Source organism: Haliaeetus albicilla, chromosome Z, assembly GCF_947461875.1.
Source record: "Haliaeetus albicilla chromosome Z, bHalAlb1.1, whole genome shotgun sequence".
NCBI classification, from domain to species: Eukaryota; Metazoa; Chordata; class Aves; order Accipitriformes; family Accipitridae; genus Haliaeetus; species Haliaeetus albicilla.
This window is the reverse complement of record NC_091516.1, coordinates 26,560,185-26,578,384: the sequence shown is the minus strand read 5'-3', so window position 1 is coordinate 26,578,384 and position 18,200 is coordinate 26,560,185. Positions and strand designations below refer to the sequence as shown.

General features: G+C 38.1%; 1 protein-coding gene across 1 annotated transcript in view; it reads right to left on the bottom strand.

Moving 5' to 3' along the window:
* Positions 1 to 469: 469 nt before the first annotated feature.
* The window catches only part of TRPM6 (transient receptor potential cation channel subfamily M member 6), a 94,016-nt gene continuing 76,285 nt past the window's right edge, over positions 470 to 18,200 (bottom strand). The window contains 9 exon segments of the mRNA XM_069777204.1: positions 470 to 4,462; positions 5,381 to 5,487; positions 11,430 to 11,481; positions 13,431 to 13,454; positions 13,457 to 13,534; positions 13,537 to 13,634; positions 14,177 to 14,259; positions 14,509 to 14,795; positions 17,167 to 17,232. Of these exon segments, the coding sequence (XP_069633305.1) occupies positions 4,341 to 4,462; positions 5,381 to 5,487; positions 11,430 to 11,481; positions 13,431 to 13,454; positions 13,457 to 13,534; positions 13,537 to 13,634; positions 14,177 to 14,259; positions 14,509 to 14,795; positions 17,167 to 17,232 (917 nt within the window). The 3' untranslated portion in view covers positions 470 to 4,340.

Sequence of the window (18,200 nt, the reverse complement as noted above, 5' to 3'; positions counted from 1 at the left end):
TCTAAATGGACCCAGGTTATTTTAAAGCACTAGTTTATTTGCTCTTTCCCTGCAAACAGAACTAATGGCAGGTAGGCAAATGAACAGAGCATTGCAGCTGTTTACACACTCTTCAATATCAAAGAGGAAAATAGCTTTTGTTTGGTTTTAGTTTGAAATTTTTCTTCCCCAGCAATAGTTACCATAAATTAGAGGATCAAATTGTCTTCCAGAATAATTCAGGATATGACAAATACAGTAAAGAAAAGCTGAAAAGCAGTAACAGATCTTGCAAAAGGTCTAGCAACAAGAAAAGGGCTGACAACTCTGATGTGATCACAGTTGATGTGCAGGCCTGAGTCACTCCAGACATGCTTTTCTTTATTTCTGGGATCACTTTTTCAAGCAAAAAGTGACTGGCATCAACATCCTAAGAATGGAGAACAGATATAAAAGTAGCTGATATAAAATAACACATCTGACAAAGAAGTCAATGGAATGCCATTCATTTACATCAGCTCCTTGTTTACACTAGTGGCTGTACAGGCTTTTTATATCACAGATCTAGAATTAAAGTAAAAAATAAGATTGTCATATTAACGTGATGACATTTATTTTCTTAAATCTGCAACAGTGATTTGGTTTACTAACTACCAAGTTTTCTGAGAACTGAGCATACACCTCAACTAAAAAAAATCCAGAGTTTATTGAACATCTAATAAATTATGATCTAATAAGTAAATAAAACATCTCATAAAGTATCTACTTGCTGCTTCTGTAAAAAGAAATTTTTACTTATGGGACAGGTGTAGAAATATTCTTGCTGCAAGCATATTGACTACAAGAATAGAAACTAATACTACTACACCATTAAAACAAAATGAGACCTGGAAACCACATGACAAATACAGAATTAATACCTGTTTATTACCTTGAGATTAAAAATAAAAATAACTGCATTATTTTCTGTACGTTACTTTCACCTGTTTCCCTTAGTGCTTGGAAACATATTCTTTCATTCTACACCCATCAAGAACAGAAACATTTTGAAAATGTATTTTTATTCTTTTGAAAGAGTATGAAATAGATTGACAAAACCACAACAAATACAAATCCATTTCTAGAAAGTATAGATGTAATATCCCTTCTGTCTTTATTGCACTAACAATAAATGAATAACTCTGAATACACCACAACTATGAATAAAGGAAATGAAAAAAGCCTTCCTGAGAATGAGGTTGGCAATTTCTGAATATTTTTCATATGTTTAAGCTACATCTCCAATGCAGCAGCTGCCAGAAATACATTTTGCTTTGAGTAATCCCAACTGAATTCCTAGGTAAGCTTCTTTTAAGCTTATATTAAAATGTGAGTTTATAAATACTTTAGTTTCAAATTTTTTTTCAGAACTTTACTGCCTGGCTTATTTGAGCAAATTAAGCAGGACTATTTTCCTGAACCCACCAGAAGTATAAAATAAATTCCTGTATGTGCTTTTAAGCAAAAACATTGAAAGTAATAATCAGAAAACCCTCTGGTTGGACACGCAAGATTTCCTCTTCCACACTAGTTGTCAAGCAGCTAGAGAAAGAAGCCTGTCCTGCGTATCTCTCATTCCACATGCACCATGGTTTTAGTGTTGGGCTCATTGCTGTTCTCATTAAAGGCTGCTGGGATTTTTTCATGTGTTTTCAGTGGGCATGGACTTCAATCTGAGGTCAGTATTTAGACATCAAAAGACAATTTAAAGAATGTACAAAATTTGTAGTAGGAAAGACACCGAGGACTCAAAAGAAATAAAAATAACTTTTTCAAATTATTTTCATTATAATTTATTACTAAACTATGACAAAGTTGGGGGGGCAGGGAAGATCTTTAACCAAATACCCAGATTTATAGTTTAGTGAAATGTGAATCAGCCCTCCCCAAAAAATACAAAAAGAAAGGTGAGGCAAAATTAATTAACCTGCAGAATCACTGGAATTTTTCAACTTAGTGTCTCCATGCATGGAAAAATTAGTGCTAGGATGAAAGTATACAATGGAACAATTTCAAATGCCTCCTTTTCTTGTTTCATCACATTAATACTTCACACTGCGCAAAGTTCAATATCAAACATGTTCATATCAACTACATTTTAACACAGGTTAGTGTCTTGCAAGGATCCCCAATTTGAGGGGAAGGTAGCATGTACCTTGATGGGTACTAACAAGATGAAATAAGATAAATCTACACTGAGCTATATACTGTAAGAATTCTCACAAGTATTGTTATGAATGCAGAAGCCGCTCACTCCTGAAGGCTACAGGAGGGTTGTCAAGAAAGATCATCTGAAGTATGACTTGTGCATATCTTCAAAACTTAAAAGGAAACAAATGGTGCTCAGGCCCAGCCTGGTGTGGAGTTTATTTTTTGTGTCTAATGTTTATGTGTTCAGAATTTATGGCAATGATTGAGGAAAACAACACTATCAGGGCAGGACTTAAATTGTCTCTGGCTTTAAAGACATATTTATGTGTCATTTAACTTAATTTAATTTAAAGGCATACTAACAGTTAGAGATCCTTTAGAGAAAGTTCTGTCTTTAATGTATATATGTATGCATGCAAGCACATATCTCCCTAAAGCCAAATTTTAAGATGATGATCACTGGAAGCAGAACTACTACCTTACCAGCAAAGGGATCAAAATCCACCACCCTTCTGTAGATATGCAGTTAAACAATTTCTTTCACAGACATGCTAAGCCTTCTGATAAATTGAATTGTTTCAAAAAAAAGCCAAAGGGAAGTACAATTTTTGCAAAATGAGTAGTATAATCTAATAGGGAGAAAGGTGGGGGGGGTCCACAAAAATAATCTTATAAAACTATTTTTAAAAAGATAAAAAGCAAGAAGAGTATCTTCAGGATGCTCTCAGGAACTGAAGGCATCTCTGCTGAACATAGTGTAGGTATTACTTCAATGCCATCATCAATATCATAATCTATATAAAAATTGGGAACACATAACTTCCAATTCCTATGTGTACCTAGACATTTTCTAAATGTACCAAATGAATGATAGATCATAACAAATAGCCCCTGTACACATTAAAATTTACTATCAGCTGTGGTGGAAATATGACTTTGTTTCTTATTCAAGTATAAAGTTTTCTGTTGACTTACATTTCAATATTAGGTATTCCTGCTCAATACAGAAGTACAAAGTTGCTCTAATGATAGATGTGATCTGTAAAACAACACTAGTTTTATTAGAGATATTTCTGCTGAGCACTTCATTTCAATCTTTATTCTACAAAAATCATATTGCATGTAACTGATTTTTGTGTTTTGCGAACTTCTACTGAAATAAGATTACCTCAATAGAAACAGATGCAGATGCTGCAAAAGCATACATATAATTGCACCACTGTTAGACAAAAGTCCTACATACAGCCTGACACTATCAACAAGGAGTTAAATACAAATGGAACATATTATTCTCTGTGACTCCTAAAATCCTGGTTGCCAATTACAATTTTAAAACATTCTGAAGCTAAATATTATAAAGAAAGGCAGGTCCTGGTTAAAAGTTGAATCACATTCAAGGTTATTCTTTATGTTTGTATTAAAGATCATAGATTTATCAAATTTCATCAACTCAAAATGAGAAAGGTCAATGATCCTTTGGGTCCAATAATCTAACCCTTCATTGTTCAACTTATTCCTGGTATGTGAAAAAAAATCAGGGTGAAACTCCCACATAATTTTTCAGTCTACCTGCTATATCAGTGACTATTGTTTAAACCACTGATTCATTACTCATATATTCTTGGTTTGCCTTTGCATCAAAATCAACAATAAAGAGAAAGCAGTATTTCTGCAATTTCCTGGAGAGCCTCCTATGCCCAGGGAAAAGTGAGCATGGGGCTGAGTGGTCTGTGTCTCTGGAAATGAATGATTTGCATGTGTGTATACATTCAGTTATTTACTAAAAAGAGCAGAGAGAGAAACATCAAATAACTCCCCCTTGAGAATATGCTTGTCACGGTCATTCTCCTAAGAAAGCACAGTTTGGAACCATAATACATTTTTTTGTTTCTTTTTACAAAAAAAAAAGGCACTGATGGGACAGTTCATCCAGCTAAGGGGTGACCAGCTCCTGGCAATTCACTGAACTGTACGAGAAAAACCAGCACAAGAGCACTGAAGGGGAGTAAATAAAGATAAATTTTTTTATTCCTTGCCTATAGGGTCTGTCAAGGGCCAACAGATGCTGCACTCAGACACCTGCATTTGTTAGTTTTGGACTGACCCATGGCAGTGGTAAGGGGCAGGTTTTTCAGCATGCAAACACATGGGCTCTGTTCACAGCCACTGCTTCACAGCCGCGTGTCATACTCCAAAGGCTCATCTGCATCGTCAGCTCCTCTGGTTCTTATCTCCATTTCTATTTCAAAGGCTGGACTGACCCTTTCCAGTGTGTAGTCAGTTCTTCTCAAATCTATGGCAAGAAAATAAATTCAACGATGCAGCCAAGTAAATGTTTGAAAAGCATGTACACCCCAGGCAGTGTCCAACCCAGTGACTGGTGGCAGTCTGTTAGCTGTTTCCAGGAGGAAGAAAATCTGCAGCATAGCAAATCATAGCCAGGGGGATGAGAGCCCTGGGGGGACCCAAAATGGTGTGAGCTGATATGAATGAACCCTCCCTGATAGTATTCATCCAGCTGATTTTCCCCTCTATTATCTCTAGCTGCCACAGACACAAATAATCAAAACCAGTAACACTGCAGTTTCTGTTTCAGAATCAAACAGCAGTTATTACTCCATGTAGGCACTGAAAGGAAGGAGCTTTCCCCCAGAAAAAAAAATAGATGGGTGAAAATTCATCCAGAATAGCAATCTATTTTGGCTTTGAGTCTTTTAAATCTGCCCCACATCAAACAGAAGCACACTCTATCAAATCTAACATGAACAACAGGCAATCCAACTAAGCAGAATAAGGGCTGCAGTGTATAGGACCCTATCCCAGGGCCAGGAAACCTCCACTGAGTTTTTCCCCAGCTAATGCATTGCTAATTTTTAGATTGTTACTCTTTCTCATTCTAAAAATTATTGCTGATGTTATCTGTAGTGGTGACACTGGAAAAATGAGCTACCGTTTTGCAAAGCAAGGAAACAATTTAGTTGGCAGAAGTTTTCCTGCTGAATGCTAACATCAGGTTGATAGGCTCCAACACTTAAACAGTTGCTGGTCAAAAGAGCAATATTCTCATATCTGCCTTTGCACAGAGTGTGCCTGCTATAGTCTTTCAGCTCAATAGAATTTCAGTTCTTGTCTTTATAGCACACCTAGGCCTTTACTTCCTTGCACTTAAAAAGTTATACAAAGATAAAAAATTAATCTTTACTTTGCATACCAGGAAGTTTCAGCCTCCTGCAGCAAGAGTTACAACGATGCTTTGTGATGAAGTTTCTTATTGCACCTTCTCCTAGGTTTGCTGGTCCGAATACCATCTTTCCAGATCTAGAAGAAATATTATTAAATAATCAATGAACTCAAAATAAACCAATTGCAGGGGAAGGAGATGACAATGTTTTCCAATTTTTAATCAGAGATACGTTAGGCCTTCACATAAAGACAATCAAAGCTTAGTGTACATCACAAGTTTCTTAGCTCTGGGACAAGAATATTGCCAATTCTGGTAAAGTATTAGCCTACATATACCCCACACTATTTTTCCTTCCTGCTGCATCTCAGAGATGCTCTAAAGGGAGACAGGACAGACCCAGCAGTTCCTACTAAAAAGCTCAAAGGAAATTTGGGCACAGTGACTTTTAGACAACATACGCCAGAATCTGAGTGGCTTTGTTGCAGCCACTGCTCATTCTCATCAAGCAAATGATTTGGTTCTGGTTTTGATAGTACATACCTGGGAACAAACCAGAGCTAGCAAGGACTTACTTCTACCTTATTATGAATAGAAAGCCAAAAGCAAGCAGAGCTCTAGTTACATCAATATGCAGCACAGAAAAAAAACCCACAGTATACTGTTGACAGGCAAGAGTTTAAAATTTATTGGCTTCTTCCTATGCTCATTTCCATGTGTCTGCACTCTGGCCAATTCAGCAACATTACTAGGTGATCCATTTGTGGAAGTGTATTGCACACTCTGAGTGAAGCTGACACAATTACAAACAGAAGCAAGCTATATCCACACATGTATTAGAAGTACCACATAATTATAACAGATTATTAATGTAGTCTGAAAGATCAGTGTTCATTAATTTTAATATTGCTCCACCATTATTCTCAAGAATTTAATTGACATTCTAGACATCACGGAACACAGCACACAAGAAACACTTCCAAAGAAACTTTATGAATGCTAGTATTTTATTTTAATGATATGCAGAGTGGAAACAACACATTTTAGAATCTGAAATCAATTACAGTTCTGAGAAGCTATAGAAAAAGATTTCAACTCTCTCAAATCCATCCATAATCCACACTAACAAAATATATTCTCTCTAAAGAAAGCAGTTTTCAAATATGACACTCTCCCTTTTCACACAGAAGAAAAGCAATGATTAGCTAAAACTACTATAGAAAGCTTAGTATCTCTCTAATTTCTGGCAGATACTAAAGACTATCTGTCTCCTGGATCATCTGAAGGACTTGTCTAATCAGCCTTTAATGCAAATTAATACATCAGTCAACGCAAGACATGAAATATTATTTAAGTGCCATACATAGACTTTAAACAACATGATGCTATATAGCCATTTCTATCCCTTAGTATAATCTGGTAAAATGCCAGTAAGAATAGAACATATCTAAGTATTTGCTTGGGCAGGCCTCGGAAATTGAGAAGACTTCACTAACTCCAAGGCTACAGAACCACTCTGATACTTCCTCTGATCTGTTATTCCATGCAAAGTGCAGCAAACAGCACAAGACAGACTGATAATTTTCTCACGCTGTTGTGAGATAAACAGGGATACTGTCTGCAACACATATGAAGTAATCTTTCCTCTCTAGCCAGCAAAGGTTCAAGAGGAATACTGCATTTAAATTTGGAAAACTGCTTCAAGAAATATGGGGCTAAATTGGTAAAATATCAAGAATGACCAGCAGTCTAGATATCATGACATACATGAAGAGATTAGGGGGTAGCCTAAAAAGAAAAAAAAGAAATTGAAGGAGAAAATGATGACTGTCTTTGAGCTTGTTGAAATTTTTTTCTCTATGTCAACAGCAGAGAGGACCAGAAAGAAATGTATCCAGAAGGAAATCAGGAAAAATCTTTCAGACAGTAATGATAGCAAATTATTGAAAACAGATGCTCTGGGAAGTTTTTAAGTCATCCTTGGAAGACCTTAAGATTTGTCTGCACTAGACATGTAAAGCCAGGAATAACCTGGTGCAGAAGAAGAACCAGCTGAACTCTTCTAACCCTACAAATGTTTTATAAACAAGGTCACTCTCCTGGTTATTCAAGGTCTGATTTTGTTTCCAAGGGGACAAAAATACAGAGCCCAGCTTTCCTATTTCCGAAGCAGCTGCATTAATGTGAGCTAATGGGCTTTAAAAAGCAGAACATGTTTCTCCTTTTGTTCAGAACCTTACCTAATAGTTATGCTCCATAAAAGCCTACCGGATTGTATCAGACTGGTCCTGGCTGGCAGGCAGTTAACACAGACTGCTGATGCAGAGTGCTTCTTAATAGTCCAGAGCTACAAATGCTCAAAGCAGACAATAAGACATTTACAGGGCTTTACTGATGGAAGGTAAAGGACTGTGGGGGGCTTCATGGCAAGTAGCACCTTCCCAGGGAGGTACCCAAGTCACTTATTCAGTATGTTTTTGTAGATTTAGTTTCCAGTCCACTTGTTTCTGTTGTGCAGGTTTCTACAGTGGAGGTTCAGTTCATGCAGATGTTTTGTCTACTGGCAGCAATGCAGCTGTAAATTGTTTGGCTGGAAGTGCACAGCTTGGTAAAATTCAATAGGTCTGTTCTTCAAAACACATCATAATGAGTAGCTTCAGAGAACACAGTCTCCACTCGTCTCTAAAACCTTCAGCCCATCACTGTCTGCTTGAGAGCTTTCAAAAGGGAGAGTAAGAGACCTAGCACCTCTGACTCCTCCTTTTCACGTTTGTATTGAGATTTTTGATTGCCAGCACCCTTTTTCTCACCTCTCTCAGCAGGCCCAATGCATCAGTTCCTTCCAATTTGAGATTCAGCCCACTATTTTCCTCATCTCTGAATCTGCTCTACAGACACACTGCACCTAAAGTCTGTGAAAGCTTTACCCGTGTGGACTTTCTTGTGGATTTGGCAAGTAGTACATGCTAAAAAGAGCATCCAGAGTACTGCTTATGAGACAACCCTTCCCAACATTTAGGCAGTACAGGAATCTGCAGGGACTCCTGTGTCACGACCTTACTGCTGTGCCTTGATTACTTCTGCTTTTAAAGGAAATGTTTCTATGAACATTATACTGTTGTGGTTTAACCCCAGCCAGCAACTAAGCACCACGCAGCTGCTCACTCACTCCCCCCCCACCCAGTGGGATGGGGGAGAAAATCAGGAAAAGAAGTAAAACTCATGGGTTGAGATAAGAACAGTTTAATAGAACAGAGAAGAAGAAACTAATAATGATAATAGTAACACTAATAAAATGACAATAGTAGTAATAAAAGGACTGGAATATGCAAGTGATGCACAATGCAATTGCTCACCATCCGCCGACCGACACCCAGTCAGTCCCCCAGCGGCAATTCCCCGCCCCCACTCTCCCCAGTTCCTATACTAGATGTGACATCACATGGTATGGAATACCCCTTTGGCCAGTTTGGGTCAGGTGCCCTGGCTGTGTCCTGTGCCAACTTCTTGTGCCCCTCCAGCTTTCTCACTGGCTGGGCATGAGAAGCTGAAAGATCCTTGACTTTAGACTAAACACTACTGAGCAACAACTGAAAACATCAGTGTTATCAACATTCTTCTCATACTGAACTCAAAACATAGCACTGTACCAGCTACTAGGAAGACAATTAACTCTATCCCAGCTGCAACTAGGACATATACCCACATCATTTTATCACTTCACATCCTATGCAGTGCACATGGCCAGATATTCAATTGATGTTAAATATCCATAAACTTACACTGATTTACATCATCTCAGTATCTGTCTGAGATGTCACAGTATCAGGCATACTTTCCAAACAGAACTGTTATTTTTGTCTTGGTACTGTATCTAAAACCAAGACACAATGCACTATCACAGAGCTAGACGTCACATTTTGCCATTACAAAGTGCATTTCAAGACAGCATGCAGGATGCATGAAAGAAAAGACTCATTACAAGATATTGACATGAGCAACTAAATCAATGGAATTAAAGAAGCAAAACATAAATAATTTAACTATAAGGAGTGCTAAAATTTGAATCAGCCCTGTCAGTCAGATGCCATCTATTGTCTTCCAGGCTTCTAAGACAACATGAGCTCAAAGCAACTTTCAAGGCAGTGCACAGGTTTTGATTAAGTATCTTATTAAGTATCTCACCTACAAATGAAAACTTAAAACAGATCTTGCTCCTGCCAGAAATGTTTCTCTTGTGAGCAAATGAAGGTTAGAGCAAAGAAGGTTGGAGCAAAGACAGTACTTTTACATTGTTATTATTATTACTAATTTAGAAAGTGTTTCTTGGAACTGGATATCTGCTAGCTGCTTACAGAATCCATTCACAGTTTCACTGCTTTATTCCTTTAGACCCCTGAATCAAAACAATGTAGTTTCACAACTTGCTATTCTGAAGATTTCCCTGAACATAAGAAAATCAAGCTGGTTTTGATTAATTAATCAACACTTGCTCTTTAACTAGGATTTGGCTGTTTTGCAGATGATAAAAAAAAAAACAACAAAAAGTTCTGAAAATAAGATCTGTGTGATCAAATTTTAGTACACATGACAAAATTATTTTATAACAAAAATAATCCAGAGGGATACTAATAAACATACATTTCAAGATAATGTAGATAAATACTACTCCTATTTTAAAGAGGATAAGCTGAGTTGCCATGTGAAGTACTGTGGTCAATGACTGGCCACACTCTTCAGTAATAACTATTACAGTTTATGCTACCACTGATATAAAAAAATCCACTTGAACAGTAGAAAACCAGACTTTTATACATCTGTAACAATACCTTAAAAATGTTTGCTAAAATCTAGTGAACTACTACATGATTTGACCTCTCTGTCTCTCTATCCTAAGCTATCCTTGTGCTTCTGTCACAGTCCTATGACCTACTTAGGGCAAAGGTTTTTCACTGTGAGGTGCTCAGCATAGTTTTGATGTTGCTTCCAAAATAAATATTATATGGCCAATACACCTACATTCACATTTAAACAATCTTGCAACATTAATACATTTATTACTAATCTTATTAATGAAATATTAATAAAAGTCCCACAACTAAGAGCCTGCTTGTTCTGAGTTCTAGGCGAGTCATCTGATATTTCTATAGTTAATTGCCCTTTGTAATTAAATCAGACTATTCATACTTATATCTTCCTTCTTTTCAAACATGAGACACCCCTTCCATCAGATGACATGAGCTGAGCAAGAGGAAGCCAACCTGAGCACAAGACAGTGGAGGTGCAGGAATGCCAGGCCACAGCTGGAAAGATGTGTGGGTTTAGGAAGACTCTCCAGAGAAGAGGACCCTGCAGGGCAGCAACCATCAACACCACTGCTTCTCCTCCCCCTACAGCAAATACCAGCTAGCAGCAAGGTCACAGGATGGCAGAATGGCTGTGGCTCTGATTCTGAAATGTGACGATATGAAGGCAGACTGCTAATTCTATGTAGTCTCTTTAGTTTTAGTAACTTTCCGCACATGATTCACCATCTCCCTATCATGGGTCTGAGACTGTAAGGTGCAGCATGCTTAAAGCAACACTAGGACCTATCGGAAAGATCAGAGATCCAGAGGCCCTCTCCTCATCCTCTTAAGCTATTGTGGCCCCATATACTCCATGAAACAGTGCCCCACCATGTAAGGGAAAGTGGACTGACACATTTAAGTTACTGATGACCTCCATCAGTACAAATTTGTGAAGAGACTTACAGGGTCTTCTGTCTCCAATTCCTGCTCTCCCTGCATAGCCCTGGAAAACTCCTGTGCTCCCAGCACAGCCACACAGACTCCCCACCTTTCATACACCTATCACCACATGTTGGGAGCTGGGACACTTACAGCCCCCCAAATCCACAGTCCTCCAAAGAAAAGCTGAGTATGTAGTTTTTCCATTGCCATCATACCTTCATTTAACCCAGAACACCATGTGAAAAAATAATTAAATCTCTCACACGAAACATAAAAAACACCCTAAATATACAGACTGTTGGCAGAACATATGAAGTGAACGACAATTTTATCAGAAAGAAACCTACTTTTTGTCTTCAGGTTTAATCACAGATGGATCTGTAAGGTTTTCCCCAACACCTACAACAAAATCAACAGTGTGTGTTACAAAGGAAGGTAGTCATGATTTCATAATCTGGCACTTAACAAAAATGTAATTATCCTTTTTTTTTTTTGTAGATTATAAAGTGTCATAGTTAAAATGTGAGTTAAAAAGAAAATTCTATGAGTATAAAAATCGGTTAAGTATTGGCAAACATATAGAGTTCTTATTACAGTCCTGACAGCAGCTGCTTTGAGGTTTATTTATATTTAGATGGAAGGTTTACACAAATGCACTAAATATTACGCTGAAGCTCAACTAACTAAGCAAAATGTGACCAACTGTAAGACTGCTATTTAAGTTGGAGTAAAGGTATTAATCAGATGTGGATCTTACTGATATCAATAGATCTACTCTCAGATGCAGATTTCCTTCAAGGTAACAAACACAACAAGCCACAACTTTGCAATTTGCAAATGCTTGGGTCTGTTATCTCTTTTTTCTTCTGAATGGCCATGGAAGTGTATTAAATAAATAATCTCATTATGATACCTGAATGGTGACACCTGTGTTGCAGTTTTCCCCAAACTGATGATGTACTACCATTTTACCAAAATGTTCTTTTCTTATATCTGAGGAAATCATTATGCTTTTACACTAATGAAAAAAGTCTATGATCATATGATATGCAATTATCTTTATTTCAATAGGCCACTGATGGTACGTTTATATTCTGCAACGAAAACCAGTAAAGATTATGGAAGTAGCATATTGTGACTGAAATACCCCCAAATTGTAACACTCTTCAATAAGGGTCATTTCAGTTGATGTAAATTAGACAAAAAGTGGTGTATATGTATGTTGAGATGGCCCTGTTATTATATAGTAAATTGTGATATAGATTAATTCTATTAGAACTCCAAGGGGAACAGCCCTTGCACTTTTCCTAAACTCCAGATTAGAGAACTACGATATATACACAAGGCCAAAACCAGAGCAGATTTCAGTTTGTTTGAGATAGAAACTGAAGCTCCAGTCTTGATAAGATTTACATAGATGTTTAAATTCTCTGTGTTTGAGCCAACACAGTTGGTCTGGAACTGTCGAGACTTGTATAATAAACCCAAGCCAACTTCAGACAAATTCTAGTAGGCTATGGTGAGGAATACACACCTACTCTTTCTGTATTTTTTTTCATGTGCAGCTAAAACCAAATGAAGGCAAGGATGGAATTATAGGTTTATTTTGCATAATAAGCATGTCTTTTTGTAATTCACAGCTTCTGGATGCTGTAAAATGTAAATACATTAAGTCCCTGCCTACCCATACACATTTCCCTTGACAGAAATGACAAACAATTGTGTTTATACTGTTTGATGGGTGATGTTGATCTTCTGAACATTGTCAACTGTTTTATCTCTTTAAAATATGCCATGTTCCCACTTACACATGTACAGTAAAGTGATCACATGCTCTTTGAAGGAGTCACCAGACTTTGTGAGTAGCATTCAGGCTTGTAGCTTGTGTAAACTGCTTACAGATTTATTAATATGAAAAAATAAAAAAAATAGATAGTAGTTTGCACTCTTCTGACAGATACAGACATACATTAAGTGTGCATATATACATGGGTACGCTTGAGTCTCTGTATTATTCATATATCTTAACAAAAATAAAAATACCTTAACTGTGGAGTGTTTTTTGGAGATGGCTGAAATGTTCCTGCACAGTTTATCTACCTGCTCTTTTGCCCATTCAGTCCAGATGTATTTGAAATCAAATTGTTTTCCCATTACACCTACATTAATCTAGAGTGTTTCTGTGGATACTCATTTATCAGTGCCACACAACAGATATCCAAGGGTTTCTTGAGCTTTGACAGTATGTAAATGAGAACAGAATTTGATCCATTCCTCAGTATTAAATTCTCCTTTGAGACAATTGCTTATCATTGGGTTTCAAATAGTGATAGCATGCTAGCAGTTACCTTGCAAATCCAGGACAAGGAGTTCCCACGGGTGTACACGTAGGTCCAGTGAGAGAAGGCCAGCATCAGTTCTTCCAGCAAGCTATTGGGAGTAATCTCATCTCGTTGTTGTTGTTGTATTTCCGAAACTCACCAGTCATGTACTTCTCAATGGTCAGCCACTGGTTCGCTGAATGGCAGTAGATGAGGAAAACTTCCAAGAACCTGTAGATACAAATGCTGCCTATCAGGAGCTGGCAGGGTAATGAACATCCTCACAGTCAGCACATGACATGATGCAAAACAGATATATCAAAAAGGAGGCCATGACTTCCCTAGCTGGAGCATTTTGAACAGCAGGAGGTACCAAATGGTAGATAGCACAAAGGATTTCTCAGTTTGATTACTCTCAAAACAAAGCACATGACCAGAAAGTACAGTTTATGGACAAACAACATAACCTGATTTACACCAGCCCACTGTAAATAAGCTCTATCAAATTGTCTTATGTTAATTGTATAAAAGGGAATTCTTGCTTAAGTCTAAGGAACAGCTTTATGAAGAAGCTTATTTTGCCATCACATGTAGCTATTAAGACAAAGTGCAAAGCTCCCTACCTTTCCTCTTGAAAAGTTGATTAACTATCATTAGACTGTCTAAGCAGCAGCTATTTCAACCCGCTATGGAAAAGGAGGTTGCACTAGACCTCGGACACAGCTGAAAAGAGAAACCTTTGACACCTAATACTTGAAAGACAGTGATTTTACCTTGGAGTATAGGGAATAGTATGAGGCTTCACTTGATTGAAGGTATAGATTAACTTCTGGGCAGCCCTTTGCTGTTGGATCTCCTGAAGAAAATAACGTTATAAACATCACTTTCTTCTTCATGAGGAAAGGTGCCATGAATTACTCAAAACGAACACCTGACTGTATACTGTTTACAAATGGGAGATATATCTTCCTCAAAACCTTTTTCCTTTCCAAAAGATAACATCAAATTGCATGTCAACAATGCTGAAGACATTCACATGCAAGCAGTATAACACTTAAGGCACATCAGGCTAGACCAGTCAGTGTACCTTCAGATCTGAACTCACCCTCAGGCAGAGGTGTAACACTGTGCCATCATGAAAGATCTTTTGCCAAGTCTGAACCACCTCTGGCAGAAAAGACTTCACAATAAATACTTGTCCCAGCTTTAATACATCATTCTCAGACCAAGTACAAATGACCTTCATGGCCCTCCGCAGACCCCCATCCATCTCCTCCCGTGACAGGACTTGGATCATTGCAGCCATACCACGCTGGGACCAGGAAGACATGCTTTTATCAAGGTTCATAGGTGAACTTTCTTCTAGCCGATAAACCGTAACTTCCTCTCCAGCTTAAATAAAAGGAAGTTTTGTTAGCAGAAGCCACACGTTGCAGAAACAGGAGCGAACTGCATTTTGATTTGGTGACTTAAAATAACATACCACTTTACACACCTTTGTAAGCCACACTTTAAAAGAGAGCTTTTTTGTCATTACTGTTCATCTGTGTGAAAACTTCACCAGCCTAAACTTACACGACTTACTACATACATTCTGCTTCAGATCTACTGTGATAACGTAAGTACTCCAAATAGCTTATATTAAGCCTCTAAAGAGAGATAAATTTAAGACCTCCTGGACACTTCCACACAAGCAAAGCTCATTGACTTATATAGACCAGAATATCAATCTCACTTGCCACAGTTTTTTAAGTACTTAAAGATGGTTGAGCTTTAAAAGTATGTATTTTTCAAGGGTTACCATTTTATCTCCAGTGTACGAGTTTTAAACGCCCTGAGTGTGGCTCCCCTGTTTATGCACTGATGCAGAAGGGGAATTTTTAGTAAGATTGGCTTTAAGTTAATCAAGATCCATGGAACACTCACAGTATTTTCCTTGTAACTATGCTTAACAAACAAACAAACAAACAAAACCCCCACCAAATAAACAAGGCAAACAAACACACACAGCTTGTAATAGTTATCGACTACAAAATTAAAGGGCTGGAGAGTGCCACCCTTAGACGCAAATAGCTGAGTTGTTTTAAAAGTGGTAACTTGGCTACGATGAGACAGGGAAATTAGACTGAAAAGGACATGACTTTCCTTGGAGAAAGGAATCCTAGGAGAACAAGCTAAAGCAGATTAACAGGAAGTTTACAGTTTTGGTGTTTTAAACTAAGATTTGTCTTTTTCCTAGAAATTCCAATGTTATTTGTACTGCACAAAATCTCATATGTTCTGCTCTTGCTAATAACAGTTTTCTGAAAGCAGAACAAACCTAGTGAGCTTTAACTCAGTCACACTCTGTTTCCCTATGTAGTCGTAATAGAATTCCTCTCTTGCAGCGTAAGCAAGATGCCTTTCTGTTGCCATCATTTGTAAACTAACAGAAAAGTGGACTGATTTTTTCAACCTGGCTTTCCTTCTTGCAACTCACATTATTGCAAAGTTAATTCATAAGAAATAGGTTTTCACTGGCAAGTGTGATGAGGTAACTACATCCAAAAAATGACAAAGAATGGCATAAGGAAGGACAAACTGGATTCAGAGGAGTAGATTATGTCCCTGCTCCCAACCCTACCTTCACCAGTTAGCACAAATGTAGATACTGTCGAACGCCACAATCTGCACACATTTTAATTTAAAATAAAGCAATGGAAAAGCCAGTGTCTTACATAGAAGACAGACACTTGAATAAAGATACTATAACTAGACGCTTTTTTTAATCTTACATTAAATCTTCATTTTATTATCTTTTGACAATTTAATACCTAGAAAGGTGTCTCCTGGGAGCTTCAAAGATTAGAATGTTCAATATGCTTATAGCTATATTAATTATCTGCAGCAATCTGGTCCCAAGAAATCCTATGATGCTGCAAGTATCAGCAATTAGTTGCTGTGAGACAAAATATTCTGCCCATTGAAAAGAAGGCACCTAGATCTCATGTGTCTAGAGGCAGAGCTTCTGCTGCTGTAAGCCAATACTGCAGACTAATTTCACAACTCTTCCAAACAATTTATTTATTATTCTCTACCACTCTTCAGTTATAGCACAGTTCTTTTTCCTTACTATACTACAAGTTTTCTGTACCAGGTACAGGAATAGTGCTCTTTCAACCAACACTTGTTTTTTTTCTGGATGGGATATCCTATACATATATATACATGAGAGAGAGAGAGAGAGAGAGGGACGGAGGGAGGGAGGCAGGGGGAGGGAGAGGGAGAGAGAGAACGTGCAGGTATTAAGGTTAAGGGAAATCTTTTTGCTGTCTTCAGCTATCCTAATGATAGGTATAGAGAAGATGGAGTTAGGCTCACCACTTTGGTTGACAGTAATCACATAAATACCAACAGATAAAAGCTACAGCAAAGGAACCCCAAACAAATACTGCAAAAAATACTAGGTCCACAATAAAGTCAGTCAAACACTGGAAGAGGTTGTCCAGTGAAGCTGAGGAATCTCCATTTATAGACATATTCAAAATGCAATTGGACAGGCCCTCAGCAGCCTGATCTGACTTGGCCACAGAAGGATTTTCACCAGCTGACCTCCAAAAGCTCCTAAACTACTGCATGACTACAATTCTATCCTGGTTCTTCTCTTTTAGAAAAGAAGAATTGCTGAAATTAATCCAAGGAAATTTCTCAAACACAGCCTTTAAAAAGATAATGCACCGACTATTTATAAAGCAAAAAACATAAGCAGGAAGCTGGTACTCACCAAAGAGCTGCACTGGTGTAAATGGTATAGTCTGAGCAAGTCTCATCAAGTTGTTTCTTTCAACAGCTGCAAACAACATAGATTTCACTACTATACTGAATAAACAACAAGCTGGCTGAGTTTCAAAAACATCTGGCAGCACTTTACTGTAGTGTACAAAGCCAAAGAGGCTGCAGTGTGATCCCATGTCAGATCTGATCACCATTCTACCCAGTCAGCAATCCCACTTTGCAGGCCCATGGTATCTCACAAGCATGAGCTGCCACTCTTTCCCCTGTGCATTGATTCCCTCCTTCCAAGGAAACAGGCTCTCTGGGACAAGCCCCTTGCACTCTGGCTAGAAGACCTGCTTCTGCTAAATCTTCATCCTCCTCCGTCCACCAAGGACTGCCGCTACTTCCTCCTCCTGCCAGCTCCAGTACAACAACGTTCGTACTGTGCCAATGTGATGCATTGGCCCCAGCTGCACTCACTGCCTGTCTTGTCAGGCTCAGAAGCACCTGGGCATTTAGCAAGGCATCACAGGAAAATCCAAGCTTGCCCTGCACAGAGCAGTGTTTCTTCATCTGGGGTCCTTGCCAAACAACATCAGTAATATTATTATATCTCCTTAATTGGCAGCTTATTTCTCAGGCAAACACCTTCAAAACTTCAGAGCGCCAAATAAATATTTATGGATTTGTACTCACAATGACTCAGTTGTCAGGAAGGGGGAGAGAAGTGTGAAGTAAGCCACAAAGAAAGTAAGACTAGAACAAGAAGGCAACTCAGACAGCTACAGTGCTGCCTGCCTAATTTCCCTATTCAATGCCTGAAGACAAAAGTAGCTTCCAAAGCAGAGAGTGAACCACAGCAGAGCTGTGTTTCTCTGCAGAGCAAGCAAAAAGCCCTGATGGCAGACTCTTCCAGAACTTGGATACCATCTGTCCTTCTTTTTAAGATTACTTCTGTGAGCAGAAATTAATTAGAGTTTATTTAGCCCAGAAGGACAGTGCAAAGGAGACCCATAACAAGTCAATCCATGAATTAGGGTC